This window comes from Vidua chalybeata, chromosome 8 (genome assembly GCF_026979565.1).
Source record: "Vidua chalybeata isolate OUT-0048 chromosome 8, bVidCha1 merged haplotype, whole genome shotgun sequence".
Taxonomy (NCBI): Eukaryota; Metazoa; Chordata; class Aves; order Passeriformes; family Viduidae; genus Vidua; species Vidua chalybeata.
The window spans coordinates 36,018,491-36,037,339 of NC_071537.1; the positions used below are offsets into that span (position 1 = coordinate 36,018,491).

The 18,849-nt window shown below is 50.6% G+C and overlaps 1 protein-coding gene across 1 annotated transcript; it reads right to left on the minus strand.

Annotated features, from left to right (window-relative positions):
• Positions 1 to 4,678: 4,678 nt before the first annotated feature.
• On the minus strand, positions 4,679 to 11,218 carry LOC128791869 (uncharacterized). Its single transcript, XM_053949785.1, has 13 exons — positions 9,078 to 11,218; positions 8,752 to 8,816; positions 8,452 to 8,637; positions 8,120 to 8,268; positions 7,715 to 7,862; positions 7,323 to 7,507; positions 7,103 to 7,240; positions 6,718 to 6,832; positions 6,408 to 6,545; positions 5,999 to 6,175; positions 5,718 to 5,873; positions 5,468 to 5,569; positions 4,679 to 5,106 (listed from the first exon to the last, which is right to left on the minus strand). The coding sequence occupies exons 1-13, from the start codon at positions 9,193 to 9,195 to the stop codon at positions 4,867 to 4,869; spliced, it is 1,917 nt and encodes a 638-aa protein (XP_053805760.1). The 5' UTR covers positions 9,196 to 11,218; the 3' UTR covers positions 4,679 to 4,866.
• Positions 11,219 to 18,849: the final 7,631 nt, after the last annotated feature.

Sequence of the window (18,849 nt, forward strand, 5' to 3'; positions counted from 1 at the left end):
CAAAAACATGTCTTGAAAATCATCCTTTAGCTGGCAGCTGAGCTTGGCTTGAGTTTTTTCAATGTTAATCAGCAGATAAAGGATCATGCTGGAGATTTGCCTGGGAGCCCCTGTCCTCATTCCTGTTCCCTGAACAACTGGTTCTGTGGGAGTCCTGTGATGCTTGAGGTCCCACGAGCAGGGCAGCAGGAGGTTTCATGCTGGCTGCACCCAGGGGTGTTGCCTTGAAGGCGTCCAGTGCTGAAGCATGATGCAGCTCCTGAATCAGCCTAGGGAGGTCATGGCAGCAAGTCCTGGGAGCCGAGAGCTCTCAGGTGTCACTGGGAGTACCATGGCCGCCAGCTCTTGATCTGCTTCCAGGCAGCCAAAGGTGGAAGGGAGAAAAGATGTATGGGAGAAAAAGTATGGGTGCTTTGAGGGCATCTGAGGGGCTTTGGGAAGGGTTGTTTCTGTCATTCTCTAACCCTGAAGGGCAGCAGAGCAGACAGAGCACCCCGGTGGGGTGGCTTGAAGCCAACCCCGGCTCCACCAGGCTCTAACCAGAAGCCTCCTGGCTATGTTGGGTGGTGTTCTCCAGCCTGGGCAGCACAGAAGCACTCAGCCCCCCTCTGTCCTTTGCATCTCTGCCTCACACCCTGGCAGGAGTGAGGTTTCCAGCAATGAGGTCAAGCAGGGGAAAGAATCTCTTCCTCGAGGAGGAAGCCTCGGGCAAGCTGGGCATGGCTCTGTAAGTGGGCTCTGTGCCAGTTCCCACTGATGGTCACACCTTCCTCCACGCTGTGCTGGGTCCACAGCATCCAGTAGCTGCATGAGCAGCCCTGGGGTGGGAAGGAGGAGTGGGAGGCTCCTGCCTTGCCTCTTCCACACTGATTTCTTGCCTTCTCACTTGCAGCTACAGCTCCAAAGGTTGGCTACTGCGTGGATCAGCCCAGACCCCCAGGAGGGGACAGATGGACGGAGCCGCAGGGTGACAGGGAGCTGTTTCCTGAGGAGGAGCTGCTGCTGCAGGTATGGTGCTGTGGCTTGGTCATCTGGGGTCTCCCCAAGCTTCTCTGGAGCTTGTGGTCACATCCTTGGAGCAGGAGGAGACCCTGCCTTGCCTAGAGCTGCTTCCCTGTGATTCCTGCAGGCAATGAGTTCCTGGGGACAGAGACCAGTGGCACTGCCTGGCTGGGGTGGGTCCAGATCCCCATTCCCACCATTCCCTCTCATCCCACAGCAATTTGCTGCCCCTTTGATTATGTTACATCTCATGGACACAAGCTCCATCCCAACCAAGAGGTTCAGGGATGTCATATGGTGGTGTAAGGATTGATCCCTGAGTAGTTCCCAAGGTGCTGGCTTGGTTCATTAGCAAAGGCCAAGAGGAGAATGTTGAGAGCTGTGGGGCAAAACATCCCCCAGGAACTCCTTGCCTTACCTGGGGTGTTGTGTGAGCTCCATAGGGATGAGTTCACAGCCTGCCTAGGATGGGAAAAGCCCAGCTTCAGTCTGTAGGTTTTGGGGGAGAAAAGAAGAGCAGTTGGATGTTGGACAACAGTGCTGGACAAAACCAGTGGGAAATGAGAGCTATGTTTTGTAGAAAGGCCACGTGCGTCTCATGAAACAGCTGACAGTGAAGCTCGGAGCACGAGGGCCTGGTGAATCAGCCTCCCACAGTGCTGCTGCTTTGGGCTGCCATCTATAAATGTCAGCTGGAAGGGCCTGGCATGGAAGGTCCCATGGACAGGCTGACTGCTGAACAAGCATCTGGGCACATCAGCTGAGGAACATGCTTACTGGGGCTGCAGGACCAGTCTGTGCAAGACCTTCAATCACTCTGTGTTCTTGGCATCTCCCATGCCTGGCCTTTCACAGAATCCCAGAATGGTTTGGGTGGGAAGGGACCTTAAAGCTCATCTTGTGATGAGCTGCCATGGGCACAGGCACCTTGCACTATCCCAGGTTGCTCCAAGCCCCATCCAGCCTGGCCTTGGGCACTTCCAGGGATCCAGGGGAACCACAGCTTCTCTGGGCACCCTGTGCCAGGGCCTCACCACCTTCTCCCGCTCTCCTATAGGCTTTCTGGGCCTTCAGTCCTCTTCTCCCACCTCTCCACACACCAGCAGATGAATGCTTGGCTCTCTTTAAGCCTGGCTTTGGTCACTTCAGCCCTGCTCCTGCAGAGCCCTCCAGGCAGCAGGCAGTGTGAGCAGACCCCCAGCAGGAGCCTGCATGTGGGATTTTGGTGAGGCAGTGACTCCTGGGAGCTCAGTGTGACTTTTGGCAGTGAATCTTGGACCACACGAGGTCCCAGCTGTGTGCCAGTGTGATGGTCACAGAGGAGCAGCTGGATGCCAGGAGAGAGCCCGTGACTGCCCCAGCCCCAGCATCTCCTGAGCACTCCCCAGGGCTTTGGACTTGGACCATATGATGGGAATTTGTTGAGCCATCACCATCAGAGCATTGGCAGGCTGGGGTGACTGAAGGCACCTGGAGAGCTCATGAGGTGTTCCTGTGACAGAAATCCCCCCGCTGAGCTGTCTGGTGGCTTTTTTTTTCCTCTCCACAAAGATAATGTTAAGCATATACTGTGATTTGCAGAAATCTCTGACTTGGGACCCCTCAGGGGGGCTGCAGCACACAAAGGGAAGGGACTGGTCCCTCAGCAAGCTGGATCTGTACGCTAGGTTTCCATTTCGGGTGTTCTTTCCCTAATTTCTCTCCTTCCATTCGCTAATAAATTAAACACACCACAGTGAAGAACAGGGGGTATGAATTACTATCTAGTGCAGTGCTTTGCTTTTGGGGAAAATCAGCCTGAAATGGTCACCAGAATCATAGAATATGCAGAGCTGGAAGGGACCCACAAGGATCGTAGTGTCCAAAGCACAGCCCTAGGAGAGTGTAGCTATTCGCAGCTGGAAAGAAGGACTCCAGATCCTCCATGAAACCTCTCCTTATCTGGTCCCTCCTGATGCAGGAGCAGCCCTGCAGTGAGAGGGGGTTGCATGGGAGGTTTGGAGAAAGTGGTCAGTCCAGCTTGGATCATTGCTTGTGCTGAGAAGAAGAAACTCCACAGAACTGAATCTTGCATGGTTACCAAGTGCTGTCCTTCTTTGTGGGGCTCCTTGTTGAGGAAGAAGGTCCCTTCCTGTCCCTGGATGCTGAAGAAACAGCTGGGGGATTTCATCCTTCAGCAGCGGGATTGAAGCTGGGCAGAGTAAGTTTGGACCAAACTTTTGCATTCAGGCACTCAATGGATTTGTCATCGCCGTGACTGGAGACGGCTGCATCTTCTACATCTCCCCTACCGTGCGGGACTACTTGGGCTTCCACCAGGTGAGCACCATGTTTTCCTGGCGGGAAACAGATGGACGCGGTCCTGGTGTGGGAAGGAGATGCAGATGGAGAGCAAAGCTTCCCAAAGGGCAGCAGCTCCTGTGGCAGGGGAAGGAGCTGGAGTTTGCCTGTTCTTTACACTCAGTCCTGCACTTTCCGACGCCACTCGTCTCCCGCCCGCCGCCCCCGGCCCGTGAGCGCTGCGACCGCGCCTCCGCCGGTGCCCACTTGCACCTGCCTCACTGGGAGCTCCCTGGGAAGCGCTTTCCCTGAGAAGCAAGCCCCTTTCCTCCAAAGGCGTTTTCCCAAAGGCGCAGCTTTTCTGGGGAACACCAACACAGCCTTAAGGAACGCTGGCAAGGCTGAAGGACTTCATGTCCTTTCAGGCCAGGCACTCCAGCTCTCGCTCCTATTCCCCCAAGTGCGTTTCCAGGTGGAGGTTCAGACGTGCAGCCCCAGGCCCTCTACAAACACAAGCTGCTCACTGCCTCTTCACCTGCCTCAACTCCTGCCTGCGCTCACGGCACCAAAACCAGGCTGTTCCCGGCCACAGACCAGAGCCCTGTTCCCGCAGGACGCTCTTACCAGCACCTTCCAGGACTCTCCGCTGTGCACGCAGCGCTTTTCATGCCCGCTCCCAACAGGCTTTGGAAGGCAGAGCACAACCTGGCTGCCTCTGCCAGCAGCACAGCCCAAACACAGGCGGAGGAAGAAGCAGCAGGGGCTGTTTTGCAGCCATGCCCAAGAGAAACTGGAAGGGTGCCCTCTCTGTGGGCTCACTTGGTTGGTTTTCTGACTGGCTCTGAGCCTGGGGCTGCCATTCCTCACCTCTGGAGACCAGAACCACACCCTGGATCCCGGCACTGCCTGACAGCGCTCCAGGCACTGGCACGGTGGCGCGTCCCAGTCTCGGGCACCGCGCTGCTGCTTCATTTGCTCTTAGGCACACCTAAAGCTCCCTGTTAAGCCCGGATGGTCGCTGGTTCTGTCCTCTTCCTCATGCTGTGCAGGGATGGAGCACTGCTGTGCTTTCAGGAAGCTATTCTTGAAACCTTCCAGCATTCCAAGCTCCTTTGCCCTCCGTGGGTGCTTGCCATGGAATCCCTCACAGCTGGCTTCAGAGCATCCTCAGGTTGGCTCTTCCAAATTCCAGGGGCTCCAGGGTGCTCAGCAAGATCTGCAGCTCCACAGTGCTGTGGAACTGCAGCTTCAGCACAGGCACCTTTCCAGCCTGATCTGCCCTCGTTCCTCTGTGTGTGTGCACAAAAGACGGTGTGGAAGAGAAGGGCAGCAGGGGTCTGTGTGTCCCAGGGCTTGGGATTGGTGTCGTTTCATCTCCACAGAGACGGAGGCAAAGTGAAAAAGCCAAACTCTTTATTAATGGAAGATGAAACAAAGGGATGAGCGGGGAGGTAAAAAAAGGGAATGGGCAGGGTCTGAGGGCTAGAGGAATGGAGCTGTCAAAAGACAGGAAGAGTGGAGGGAAAAAAAGGGGACGGACAGTGTCTGAGGGCTGGAGGGAGGGAGCTATCTAGAGGGAGGGAGCTATGTAGAGGCAGGGAGAGGGCTGAAGCCACAAGAATTGTGCCCAGCGTCAGCTCTGCCTGGAGCGCGAGCAGCACTAAGAGGTGATGTGCTCTTCAGTGTCTCCTGGTGCTGTTCTTGGGACACTGATTGCCTGGATCCAGAGGATGACCCCAGTTCTTCAGCTCTTAGGGCTAACTTGGCGTGAATTTCAGTGTTAGGGCGCAGGTGCTCTGCTGCTCGGCTCCCGTCCTCTGCCAGCTGGAGAGAGCGGCAGGAGGGAAGAGTTGGCGTGGGTTCAGCCCCTGGGCCGGCCGCTCCCTGCGCCCAGCCCCGGCCTCCCCTGGCCGCACAGCCCTGAGGCCCGGCCAGCAGCCGCTGGCGCCGGGCTCTGGAGGGGGCAGAGGGCCGGCTGCTGCCCGGGGAGCCGCGGGGCCGCCCTGCAGCCCCGCCGGGCCGGGGCTCCATCGGCACCCGGCTCGGGGCCGCGGGAGCCTGGAGAAGAGCCCGCGCGGCCTCTGGCTGCAGCAGCGGGCAGGAGCACAGCTGCCAGCCCACACACTGAGCACCGCGCTCAGGGGGCTTCTCCAGGCTGAGGCTGGGCCTTCCAGGCCGTTCTTACCAGGCACTTGACAAACTTTGACAGCTGCTCCTTCTCCACCAGCTGTTCGAGATCTCTCCTCATCAGGAACTTGGCCGCACAATGCAGCGTTTCCCGAGAGGCCTGGAGAGCAGCAGAGACCCAGAGATGGCCCCACAGCCCAGGGCACAAGACCTGTGTCCCTGTGCCAAGGCCTGGAGGAGGCTGCAGCCCGCCAGGCGCCAGGGCAGGAGGCAGCCGAGCCCCCTCCCAGCATCATAGAAATGCTCACCTTTGCCACGTGCCAGTTGTCATCATGGCAGTAGATTAAAAGTGTGTACAGGCTCTTGTTCACAATTGTCTTCAGGGGCTTTTTCCCCTCATCCACTACCAATTCCATCAGCTTACAGAAGAGCTGAATGCAGAGCAACTGCACGTGGCTGTTTTTCTAGAGGAAAGGAAAAGACCTACACCAGCTACTCCAGGCCCACCTGGGCAAAGGCCTGAAAATCCACAGGGCACAAAGTTTCTGGGAAGCACCTGATGCCTGTGGCTCAGGATGCAGAACCTTACGTGGTCAAAGAGCAGCAGGAGCACCTCAGCCAGCTTTGGGGCAATGATGCTGGATCGCAGGATGCCGTGGTGCGGGAGCACATTCGTGAGCACACGGAGGCTCATGCTGACCACCTCTCCATCTGCATCCCTCAGCAGCTCCAGAAGGCTGCAAGACAGACTGCACATCCTTCCGGCCTGTGTGGAACACAAGGCTGTGCTGGGAAGCCATGGACGGCTGCATGGCCAACACCGCCCTGGCACTGCAACCCCACCCTGCTGCTGCAGGGCCCACAGGCCAAAGGCCTGTCCCAAAGCACTGGGGCAGGTGAGGCAGGAGAGCTGGGAGTAGCTGCCTCAGCTCCTGAAGCCCTGCCAGCCCAAGGGGCTGCTTTGCCCGGCGCAGCTTCAGCCGCTGCCCCCTTCTCACCATCGAGGGATCCTTGCTGGGCACCACGAGGCCTCTGAGTGCCAGGCGACGCCTCTGACTGCATTCACTCTGGAGGTGCCCTGACATGATGTTCAGGACGCTGCCACCACATTTACTCAAGTCCAGGCAATCCAGGACCTGAAAGGCACAGGGCAGTGACAGGGGAGCCGGCCGGCAGGAGCCCAGAAGCGCACAGGGCTGGGCCCAGGCAGCAGCACAGGGCATGGGCACTGTCCCAGGCAGCTGTGGCTATGAGAGGGCAGGGAGCTGGGAGGCAGCTGAGCGAGGCAGCGCTGACCAACAGGCTCACCTCCACAAGGAATGCCAGGGCAGGCAGATCCCAGCATGGCTCCTCCCTGCTGAGGTGCCAGAGCACGTGGGGTGCGATGCAAGAACAGAAAAGGATCGAGACACGGCGCATCTCCCTGGCAGGGGGGAAAAAGGCGCTGAGGTGGGGAGACCAATCCACTCCCAGGACTGAGTCACAGAGGTCCGGTCTTTCCCCAGCATCCCTGGAGGGGATGTGGGTGCGTTGTGAGGCAGCCCTTTCTGGGCACCCTCCTTTCCCAGCCTTTTCCAGTCTGCTCGGCTGTTCCTCGGTGACAAGGCCCTCTGGCCCATGACCACAGGGACTGTGAGTGGCACCTGGAGACAGGGCACAAATGCCGGGGGCAGTGGGGAGAGGGGGGTCTCACCTGGCCAGCAGACCCACGGCATAGTGCTGGGTGTGAGCACGCAGCAGCGTGTCCCAGCCACGCTTGCGCTCCATAGCCATCACCACCTTGTCACTCGGCAGTCGGTAGAGCAGAGCCTTCATGGCCTGCACTGCAAACCTGTATGCAGAGCAAAGCCCAGGTCACACTGGGAGCACTGGCACTGGCCACAAGGGCACGGGAAGGACAGGAGGACTGGGACCTGTTGGGCTTGCTGGGAAGGCGTTGTTCCTCCCGGCACGCTCTCCAGAAGTTAGCAACTTCCTCTGGTGGCATCTGCTGTGTGGTGATGGCAACATGGAAGAGCAGAGCCACAAACAATCGCCCAGTAAAAGGGATCGTCGCCTTGTTGTACACAGGCACAATCACCCAGATCACCAGAGTTGCCTGCAAAAGAAGCAGCCCAAGGCAGCGCTCAGTGCCGAGGTGTCCATGGGCAGGGCCCAAGGGCAGAGGCAGGGGGAGCAGCGGGCCTGGTGCCCCCTGAGCCTGCCCCTAGCCCCGGTTTCAGCCCAGCGCCAGAGGCACGGAGAGGATGGAATGCTGCTGGAAAGGTGACCTGGGGGCGAGCAGAGGCCAGGTCCAGAAACTCACAGCCAGGGCAAAAACAGCCTCGTTGTCCCCATCGGAGGTGCACATTCTGTGCTGTGGCCAGTTCTCCATCACACAGAGCAGTGTTGGCAGCACTTTCTCCACTGCTGGTCCCGATGAGGCTATGGCTCTCCACATCATTGCAGCTGCTCTGTGGGATGGGAGCTCTGTGTCAGGGGCATCTCAGTCACAGCACCATGCCCTGTGCAGCTGTGGGGGCCCAGGTGACAGAGCCCCGGTGCCCTGAAGGGCAGGGAAGGAGCACTGGCAGCAGGCTCAGGAAACAGAGGGGCCCGAGGGTCCTGGGCCTCTCTGCCTGTCTGGCAGACCCCATTGGACAGGCTGTGCAGGGCCACGGGCCCTAAAAGCTGCTGAGCCCTGAGCTCTGAAGACTCGTGGGCCCCGTACCTGTCACATGTTGGGGCACAGCGCAGGAGGGTCAGCACCACGTCAGCAGGGTGTTCTTCAGCCAGCCTCACAATGTCCCTTTGCAGCCTGGCATCCGCAGAGACGTGGGACAGGAGACTCTGGTGGATGTCCTTCACCTTGGCTGGCACCTGGAGGAGACATGGGGGAGACTTGGAGCACTGTCCAAGGGAGAAACTTGCCCAGCTTCCCCCAAGAAGTGCTTCTGTTCCCGCCACACTGTGCTGGCCTCAAAGGCTGAGGGGCCCAGTGACCGTGGCTTGAGGGGACACACCATCCTGGGAGGCCTCCAGGCCTGGCCCCCGGCTGCTTACCCGCTGCTGAGGAGGAACAGCAGTCTCTTTGAAAAAATCCATAGTGGGAGCAGGAATCATAGTTGGAGCAGGCGTGGTACCAGTATTTGTGAGGCCCTGAGTCTCCCTCGTTTTGGTGCTTGTGATGGCCACATCCTCATTCACTGAGGTCTTTCTACGCCGAATGCGCAGGAACCTCCGGAACATCTGCAGGAGAACAAAGGACAGGGAAGCCCGGAGTGTTCCATGGAGTGCTCCAAATGTGGTGCTGGGCTGAGCAGTGACAGCAGGCCCAGCCCAGGTGGGGATGGCTGCTGGTACCTTCAGGGTTCTGTGGAAGCGGCCACGGGTGGGTTCCCGCTCCTGTGTCCGGTCCAGGGCTGCATCTGGCAAAGAGCGAGCGCAGCCAGAGCTGAGGGGCTGCGGGAGAGGCCGGAGAACACAGCCCAGCCCTGCGCTCCCCAGGCAGGGAGAGCCCCGGGATGCCCCAGGGGATGGAGCACGGCCCCTGTTCTGTCCTGTCCATGGGCATGTCCCCAGGTGATGGGATGGGATGGGATGGGCTGGGATGGGATGGAATAGGATGGGATAGGATGGGGTCAAGCTGGCTGCAGGCATCAGCCCTGTGGCCCCACTCTGCCACTCACCATCCTGCAGTGTCTGGCTCTGCTCTGGCTCTTCAGGCTGTTGTGCTGGGGCAGCTCCAGGGCCTTTCTTTTTTCCCCTCCTGAACACTTTGCACAGGCTGAGAAATCTGCCCGCCATTCCACCAGCTAGCCTTGAAGGCACCTTCTAGAGAGATGTCTCAGGATATATCCAAGTCAACAATTGCAGTTGAGCCTTGAAGGCACCTGAGACAGAGGAGCCTCAGGAAGGCTGCAGGACAGCAAGTCCTGCACTGTGGTCTGGAGGGCTCCTGCCACAATGACAGGAGACTCCTCGTAAATGATTCTGATCACCAAGTCCCACAGTCTGGCCGCGAGGTCAGCTGCAGGAATAACGCCTTGGAAAATTGCTGGGTCAGACACAAATGAGCACGCTGTGGGGGGGCTCCTCACAGCACTACTCAGTTCTGTCCTGTCCTGATGCGTGCACCAAGCACTGTGGCGTGCTCTTGTCACCGCCAGCTCCTATGTCACCACGTGTCACAAAGGGAGGGCCCTTGGACACCCTGTCCTGTTCCATTCCAGGCTGACCATGCTGCAGCGTGTCACAAAGGGACCTTGCACACACTGTCACCTGCCCTGGGGCTGCCCCCAGCCCCCCCAAAATGGCCCAGCTTGGAAGGAATCCCTAGCTCCAAGTGTGTAAGACAGCCCGACAGGATCTTTAGGAACAGCTCAAACCACCAGCAAACCCTGCCCTGCTCTGCGGGATCAGGGCATTTAAGAATCCTCAATTCTTAAAGGCTTTACTTCTCATTGCACAACTGAAGGAGTTTCCAACATTTGCAAACTTCTCAAATTAATAGCGATTGCCGGAGAACGTGAAGGATTTGGAAGTTTGTTCCCATCTACAAGCAGCAATTAATTTGCCTTAACACATTCCATTGAAAGTCACTTTGGAAACATAGCACTATACAGAGGCAAAAAGAAGGCCATTCTTTGGTGTGCTGATTTATTAAAGAAATATGGATATTGATCTAGCACCAATATCCAACTGTGACGGACAAAAACCTCTCTAACAGTTTTAAAGTTAGAAAGTGTATGTTTATTGTGACGCCGGACAGCGTGCGGGATAGCTCCCAAATACCCACCGCACCTTTCCAATGATTACAGAGTCCTTTTATCCACACAAGAATTGAATACCCAAAATACAAAGACATATTCATCATTTTTGTACATGCCATTCCTCGCTTCCTATGCTAATCATTTCAAAAGCTATTAAGCATGTGTAGTTTGTTCCTTGAAATGGGTCGGTGGTCCCTTTCATAGAGAGGGGTCCCAAAATGAGGAAGTAAATGAAGTCTTCCTCATTCTGACCTTTCTACCTTTTCAATGCAAATATGAACCTTGGTAGAACTCCCATTCCTTGTCTTCAATTGGTTTCAGAAGAGAGGAGGCCCACAATTGTCTTATGTTCCTAAAAGCTATTTGTCAGTTTCTATAGTCTTCATTATAAACTCAGCTCACTAAACACTGTGTTGACAAGCAATCAATTCTTAGTTAACTACTAACTCTTAACTTCATCAAGGCCTACTTACAGAATCCCTTTATTTTAATTAACTCTAGTAAGGCTTATCTCTAACTAAAATCTTAGCTCCTCTAGAATCTCTAAATCTCTTAAAGTTTATGTTTCATTCCCCACTTCTTCTTTGAAATGAGTAAATTCTTTTACTCAATATATAGATTTCTCTTCATCTGCCCAAGACATGTGCCTACCGTTTCTCAAGACTAAACCATATGATTTTGATAAGGAACTTAGGGCCGTCATTCCTCGTATCATCTTCTAATTCCAAACAAGTATCACAATAAACAAAATCAAGCTTATACTAACTAAAATAAGCAACACAATGATAGGATGAATTAAAGTATTAAGTATGCCGGTTGCTGTTGGTGACCATCCAAAAAGCACATGCCACCAATGACGAGACAAGTGTTCCTCAAATAGTTTAAAAACTCTTTTGATGGTTTCTGTGTCATGGTGTATAGTGATTAAAGTCTTTTTCCCTGCATCTCTAATCCCTTTCAAAATTTCTCTCAGTTCTTGATGTTTTAACAACTGAGCAACTAAAGTCAAATTCATTCCTATGGGCACAGGCACTATTTTTTTGTACAGTAACTAAAGTGGCTTTCCTATATTGGTGTGATACTACAGGTGCCCAGTAGGAGAAGTCACATTCCTCAATTTTGACAAAGTTAGACACATAAATTAAACTGAGTCTCATTCATGCTTAGGTTGTCTATCATTACGGTGGGGCATGCTGTCCTGAGACAGACACCACCTTGTCGTATAATTACATCCTCAAACATTTCTCCCTTCCCACAAATGTGCATTTGTGACCTTTAGAATCTCGTTTAGGGCCTTACGAGAGTGGGGATTGTAGGCCCTTCCTTGGCACCGGTATATTCCAGTTACCTTGTACCTGCGTGGCATTGTATGGGGCTCCTGTTACAACTATAGCCGTGGCTGTAATAGTTACGACCTTCTCCATTATGTCCATGATTTCTATAGGTCCATTTATTTGCTGTTCCAGGTGAGCTTCAGCTTCAGTTCGTTGTCGCCTGGTGTCACTTTCCAGACTCCCTCAGGGGCTTTCTTCACTCGGGAGTGATGGATCCAGGCCTTCTGTTCTTTGATATTGATTGCAGTAAAGGTGGTGAGGAGCACCTGGCATGGTCCTTCCCACTGCGGTTCCAAGGTTTTTTCTGCAAAAGACTTAGCATATACATAATCCCCAGGTTGTACATCGTGTACTGGTCCATCTAATTCTCTGTTTTGTGCTCCAGCCACATATTTTTGAACTTCCCTCAGTTGTTTATTCAGGGCTACCATATACTTATGTAGGGTTTCCTCCCCTACTTGTGTCGGTGTGGTTCCTTCCTGAACTGCATATGGCCTTCCATATAATATTTCAAAGGGGCTCAGTTTTTCTTTTGTCCTTGGTTTTGTCCGGATTCGCAATAATGCTAATGGGAGAGCCTGGGGCCAAGGTAGGTTTGCCTCTTGTCCCAGTCTCACAATTTGTTGTTTAATCAAATGATTCATCTTTTCTACTTGGCCACTCGATTGAGGATGATATGGGGTATGTAGCTCCCAGTCTATCCCCAGGTGGTGGCTAATCTGTTGCACAATTTTGGAAATAAAATGTGGCCCTCTATCTGAGGATATGGTGGCTGGAACTCCAAACCTCGGTATTATTTCTTGCTACAATGCTTTGGTTACCTCTCGTGCTTTAGCTGTCCTAGTAGGAAAAGCTTCTGGCCGACCTGAAAAGGTATCAGTCAATACCAGGAGGTAACGATATCCCCCCTTTCTGGGTAATTCTGTGAAATCGATTTGCCACTGCTGCCCAGGTCCACAACCTTTCCCAATTTGTCCAACTTTAGGCTTTGTAATGTTTTTGGGATTAGTTTGGAGGCAAAGGCTACACTGACGAGTTACTTGTATTACTGTACCCTGTAGTTTCCTAGCTATAATTTTTCCTTTCAGATGGTTATACAGGGCATCTGTTCCCCAATGTGTCTTTTCATGTTCTTTCTGCACTAATGACCCCAACAAATAGGAAGGCACTATAAGTCTCCCTTCCTCTGTTACAGCCCATCCTTCTTGATTATAATTTGCTTTTTCTGCCTTAATAAGTTTCTTATCCTTTTTATTGTACAGTGGCTTACCTTCAATAGAAATTTTTCCATCTGGGATCAATGTTGCTTCCACTGTCTCCTCAAATACCTCACCTTTGGCTGCGGCTTTTGCCTCTCTGTCCGCCAGCATATTCCCTTCTTCCAATTCAGAGCTCACTTTTTGGTGTGCCTTAATGTGCATGATGGCTACTTTCTCAGGTAGTTGTACTGCATCTAGTAGTCTCAATATTTCTTGTGCACGTTTAATATTCTTTCCTTGCGAATTCAATAGCCTTCTCTCTCTCCAATAGCCTTCTCTCCATGTGCATGAACCACCCCGAATGCATACCTTGAGTCCGTGTAGATATTAATCTCCTTTCCTTTCGCCAGCTCTAAGGCTCGAGTTAAGGCAATTATTTCAGCCTGCTGTGCAGAGGTGTTTGCTGATAAGGGTCCAGACTCTATTACCTCTCTGCTTGTGGTAACCGCATATCCAGCGTGCCTTTTTCCACTGATGACATAGCTGCTTCCATCAGTAAACCAAGCCTCAGCACCTTCGAGTGGGGTGGCCTTCAGATCCGGGTGGCTGGAGTAGGTGGCTTCAATGTTTTCCAGACAGTCATGGATCACTGGTTCTCCCATACTCCTGCTGAGAAAGGAAACTTTATGGATTCATAATGTTAGTTACCACAATTTCAACATCATCTTGTTCTACTAGTACAGCTTGGTACTTCAGAAACCTCTGTGGAGAGAGCCAATGTCCCCCTTTTGCCTCAAGGGACAACTGTGTGGGACACTAGCACAGTCATCTTCTGGCCCAGGGTGAATTTGCACGCTTCCTGGATGTTCACTGCCAGTGCTGCAACAGCTCTGAGACACCCTGGCCATCCTTTAGCTGCCGTATCCAGCTGTTTGGAGAGATAAGCCACTGCTCTCCGATACAGGCCCAAGTTCTGTGCTAATATTCCTAAGGCAATCCCTTGCTTTTCATGGGGAAACAAGAAAAATGGTTCACTCACGTCTGGAAGTCCTAAAGCTGGAGCTGACATGAGGGCCTTCTTTAGTTGATCGAAGGCTTGGGTTGTTTCTCTTGTCCACTGGAGATCGCTGCTCCCTTCCGTGATCAGGGCATATAAAGGCTTAACAAGTAACCCATAGTTATAAATCCATAGCCTGCACCACCCCGTCATGCCTAGAAAGGTTCTCAGTTCTTTCACTGTCTGAGGTCTCGGGGTCTGGCATATTGCCTCTTTGCGATCCTGGCCCAAGGTCCTTTGTCCAGCACTCACTTCGTAACCCAGGTAAATGACTGTTTGCCTCACCATCTGGGCTTTCTTCTGGGATACTTGATACCCCTGCAGGCCCAAAAAGTTTAGGAGGCTTACCGTCCAGTCCACGCATGTTTCCTGGGTCTGGGTGGCTATCAGGAGGTCGTCCACGTACTGGAGCAACTGCCCTTCTCCTGGTGGAGGTTCCCAAGACTCTTAAGTCCCTGGCAAGCTGTTCCCCAAATATAGTGGGGGAGTTCTTGTATCCCTGTGGTAGTACACACCATGTGAGCTGATTCTTCTGTCCAGTTTTGGGGTTTTCCCATTCAAATGCAAAAATTTTCTGGCTGGCTTCATGGAGAGGGAGGCAAAAGAAAGCATCCTTCAAATCTAAAATGGTAAACCAGATTAGTTCAGGTGTTAAATGAGTTAACAAGGTATAAGGGTTAGCAACTACTGGATACAAGTCTTCAGTTATTCTGTTAACAGCCCCTTTAGTCTTGTACTAACCTGTATGACCCATCAGGCTTCTTTACTGGCAAAATAGGAGTATTAAAATCAGATTGACACTCTTTTAACAGTCCTATTTGCAAAAAGTTTTCTATAATTGGGCTAATCCCTTCTCTGTCTTCTTTCTTCAGGGGGTATTGTTTAACCCTCACTGGTCATTCCCCTTCCTTGAGCTTGATTTGTATAGGTAATGCATTCTTTGCTCTCCCTGGTATATTAGAAGCCCATACCCCAGGGAATACTTGATCCATTATTTTCTTGAAGTTTTTCTCTTCTTTACTTACAGTTTCAATCTCCTTGGTTATTAACATTAGGCTTAACAACTCCACGTATTGTTGGTCTTTTACCTCCAAGCTAATCTCTCAATTTTTAAGTATTATTTTTGCATCTAGCTGCTCCAGCAGATCTCTGCCCAAAAGTGCAGATGGAGCGTTAGGCATATATAAAAAATCGGTGAATTCCCCATTGCTTTCCCAATTTCTACTTTAATGGTTTGCAAAAATAAGCTCTTTCAGATTGACCATAAGCCCCCTTCAGAAGCCCCCTTCACCATAACATCATCATTTGTTAGAGGTATTAGGGCCTTATTCAACACTGAAAATGTTGCCCCTGTGTCCACTAAAAATTCTACTTCTTTTTCTTTATTCCCCAGTTTGACTAGAACCAGAGGGTTCCCTAGGGTAGGGCCCTCCGATCCTCAGTCCTCCTTTGCATGAGCAGCCACCCTTTCTCCCCCCCAATCGCTTTTTCTCTGTTCATCACCCCTTCTTCGTTCCGGGCACTGGTTTTTCCAGTGTCCAAATTTCTTGAAAAATGCACATTGATCTTTTCCCAGTTGGGGTGGTCCTTGTCTTGGCGGGTCTTGCTCACGCTTCTCCTTTCTTTCCTCCCTTACTACTGCTACTAATTTCTTCATCCCTTGTTTATATCCTTCCTCCCAATTACTAAGGACTCTCCAGGCTTCATCCAATAGTCTCCAAGTCTCGGCTGTTTGGGCCCCGGATCTTCTGAAGTTTCCGCCTAATATCTCCTGTGGATTGTCCTAAAAATAAATGTATTAGTTGTTGTATTCCTTCATCCGATCCAGGGTCCAGGGTGGTATACCTCCGCATCGCGTCCCGCAGGTGACCTAAAAATTCAGAAGGTTTTTGAGAGGGACCTTGTTTCACAGCATATAAGGCTGACCAGTTTATGGTCTTAGGAATTGCTCGTTCTAGTCCTTTCACTATAAAGTCTTGATATCTTTTAAGCTGTGCTAATTCTTCCGGTTCATTGGGATCCCACATCGGGTCCTGGAGAGGAAATACATCTTTAATATCCTCTTGTGCTGGCACACAAGCATCTTCAGCTAAGTCCTTGGCTGCCTTCAAAATCAACTGCTTCTCTGTTTCTGTTAAGGCATCAAGTAGTAACTGTATATTTGCCCAATCAGGTAAATGCTGCTTAACCATAAACTGAAACCTTTTGGCAACCCCTATCGGGTCATTCCGATAACCTTTAGCAGTCTTTTCCCAAGCTTCCAAATCCATTGAGAAAAACGGGACCTTAATTATCCTTGGTTCCCCATCAGAGGTCATAGCTTGCCTTAAGGGTGCTTGTATGACTCTTTTAGGTTGCTTTTTAGTTGTTTGTGGGGGTAGGTTCATTCTGGTTTGCCTTCTGGTCCTTGACGCTATTGGACCTTGTGGGGAAGGCTCGGGGCTTGGTCCAGATTCATCCCATTCACTATCACTACTAGGCAACGGTGGATTGTGGTAAGTACATTTCTCTCTCTCTTAAGATTTTTTATTAAAGTATACAGAGAAAAATAAAAGAGAAAACAATTTATATTTCTGCTCCTTGTTTTTCTCTTGTAGAATGTGTTTAGAAAATTGTTTACCCAGAGTGAGCGCTTAGTTAAACCATGGTGGATTTTTTGGGCCTGATGGCCAATCAGATCCACCTGTGTCTAAGCTCTAGAGAACAAGATCACAAGTTGTAAGTTAGTTAAATATGATAATTAGAGAAAGTAGCATGTAGTATTTAATATCCTCTTTTATGTAACATATTAATGTACTATAACATAATTATAATAAAAAAATCATTCAGCCTTCTGAAATAAAATTAGACATCATCATTCTTCCCATTAAGTTCACCAACATCCACAACAGTGGATAAAGCCTCGAGGACTCCCTTGATTTAGGAGTTGGTGGGGAAACCCTTTCTTCAATTATTGTTTTTCCCCGGGCAGATGAACCAGAAGGTGAGTTAGGGGAGGCTGAGGTTGGTGAGGGTTCTGATTTTACTTGTTTTCCTACGGTCTCTTCTGCGCTCTCCTCCACCCTCCCTCTCCCCTGGTTTCTAGGGGTTGGTAAAAGTGTCTCTACTGTCTCTTGTTCTAAGATCTCTATTGGATACGCTTTACTTGGGTGCGAGCAGCTTTGATTTATTGAACATGTGCTACAACACCGTTTGAGCTTTTCCCTGTTAGCTTTATTATCTTTTTCAAGAGCCAGTACCAGTGGATCAGATGGTGGCCCAATTCCACAATCCCTTTGCCACTCAGGGTGATTTCGCAAACTGAAAAACATATCAGCATAAGTCACCTCTTGCCACTTCTGTTCACGCCTAAGGAAAAGCATCAACTGTAATAGAGTCTCATAGTCTAGCGTACCATTTGCTGGCCATTTCACTCCCCTATCGAGTCTATAGAGTGGCCACCACTGCGTAGAAAATTTGACAAGTTCCCTTTTAGTTTCACTACCACCATAGCCCACTAGCTCTTTCCAGTGTGTTAAGATACACCCTAAAGGGCTTCCTCTGGGAATCTCTTTGCTCTCATTTGCCCCCATGTTTAGGATTTTCCTTTTCAAAATGCCTTTTGATCTTATCCCAGTTCTTAAGCTTCACCTGGTATCCCTCTGGTACAAAAATATACTGGCCACACTCAACTCTAAGAATTTCCACCGGTTTCTTCAAGGAACCTGAAACCCCGTTTTCTAACAACTCAAATATTTACTGCTACCAGGGACCTCTTGACCAGTTGCCAACAAAATTCGTATAACTTTCTGTGTAGCCTCTTGCTCCTTTGTATAACAGAGAGCACAAATTCCAGTCTTAGGTATTAGCCACCTATACCCTTTTCGGACCCACGAGTCCTGACAGACTGCACACCGAAACACAATCCACGGATTACAGCAGCAATCTTTCTTTGGGCAAGGGAATACCTCTGAACCAGGCTCTCGGTTCCTGTGCCTCCTGGTCCTGGTCATATAGCTAAGCTAGCAAACAAAAGGGGTAAAGCATCTTGTTAATTAATTTTCTTCTCAAAAAAAAAAAAAAGTTAGCAGCCCTTCTAAAACAGGGTTCAGAGCAGCAGCTGTTGAGGAAAAAAAAAAAAACTTATACAAAAAGGAAAAATGGGAAAAAAATTCTCTTTCATTAAATAAAAAAGCACACAATGTAACACACAATGTAGTTAAACACTCCAAGTTGCAGGTTATCAATCACCCATTAAATCAAAAAGAAAACAGGCAGGGGCTTTTTCATGACCCCAAACACATTCAACAAAAGTTTTAACAGGATCTTGCTAAAAATCACACAAACTCCAACCGGAGCACAGCACAAATCTCTCCACAAAAGGGGGTAAGTTACCAATAAACACTTGCCAAACTTAAATTTTCCAGGGGGTTAGTTGAAAAATGTATCCTGAGGTTACAGAGCCTGAACTCTCCTCTGGTTACTCAGGAAACAAATGACTGTATCAGGAATAGTTTGGGCTTTTCACTCCGCTCTCTAACTAAAACAAACAAATTTAACTGACAAAGTCTTTCTCACCCTACAACATATCAAATAAAATCTCACAGCCTAAAATGCATGCTGTCTAAGCTCACACACAGCTTAATTCCCCTCTAACACACAATCTAAATTCAATACAAATACTTTAAACCAGTCTTCTCTCCCAAACAAAGTCAATATCGCTCTGCAAAGCATGCAGGGATTTCACAAACCTTTAACAACTTTAGACTCACAAAACTCATTAAAAACGCTTACAAAGGTTAATATAACATACAACAAATCACACAAATTATAATGCTCGCAACACAAACTCTTGCAAACCACAACAAATACAATACACAAATAGTTTTCCACAACATAAATACACAAAATCACAAACCCACCAAACAAACACGGATCCAATTGCAACACACACACACACAGTGCTCGGGGTCACAACCAAAATTGTCTGAAACCCACAGCGGGACCCTTTGCGTCCCAAAAAATTTGGACTAACCACTTAAATTATTGATTACTAAGGTGCACCTTTAAATTCCAAGCTGAAACCAGTTACTCCTGCTTCAATCCAAATTCACAACACC

Coding starts and splice junctions, on each gene's coding strand:
- LOC128791869 (XM_053949785.1), bottom strand. CDS start 9,195: ATGGCGGGCAGATTTCTCAGCCTGTGCAAAGTGTTCAGGAGGGGAAAA. Junction 8,269..8,451: donor CTGTTCCTCCTCAGCAGCGG/GTAAGCAGCCGG, acceptor TGTCTCCTCCAG/GTGCCAGCCAAGGTGAAGGA. Junction 5,874..5,998: donor TCCTGCTGCTCTTTGACCAC/GTAAGGTTCTGC, acceptor CCTTTCCTCTAG/AAAAACAGCCACGTGCAGTT.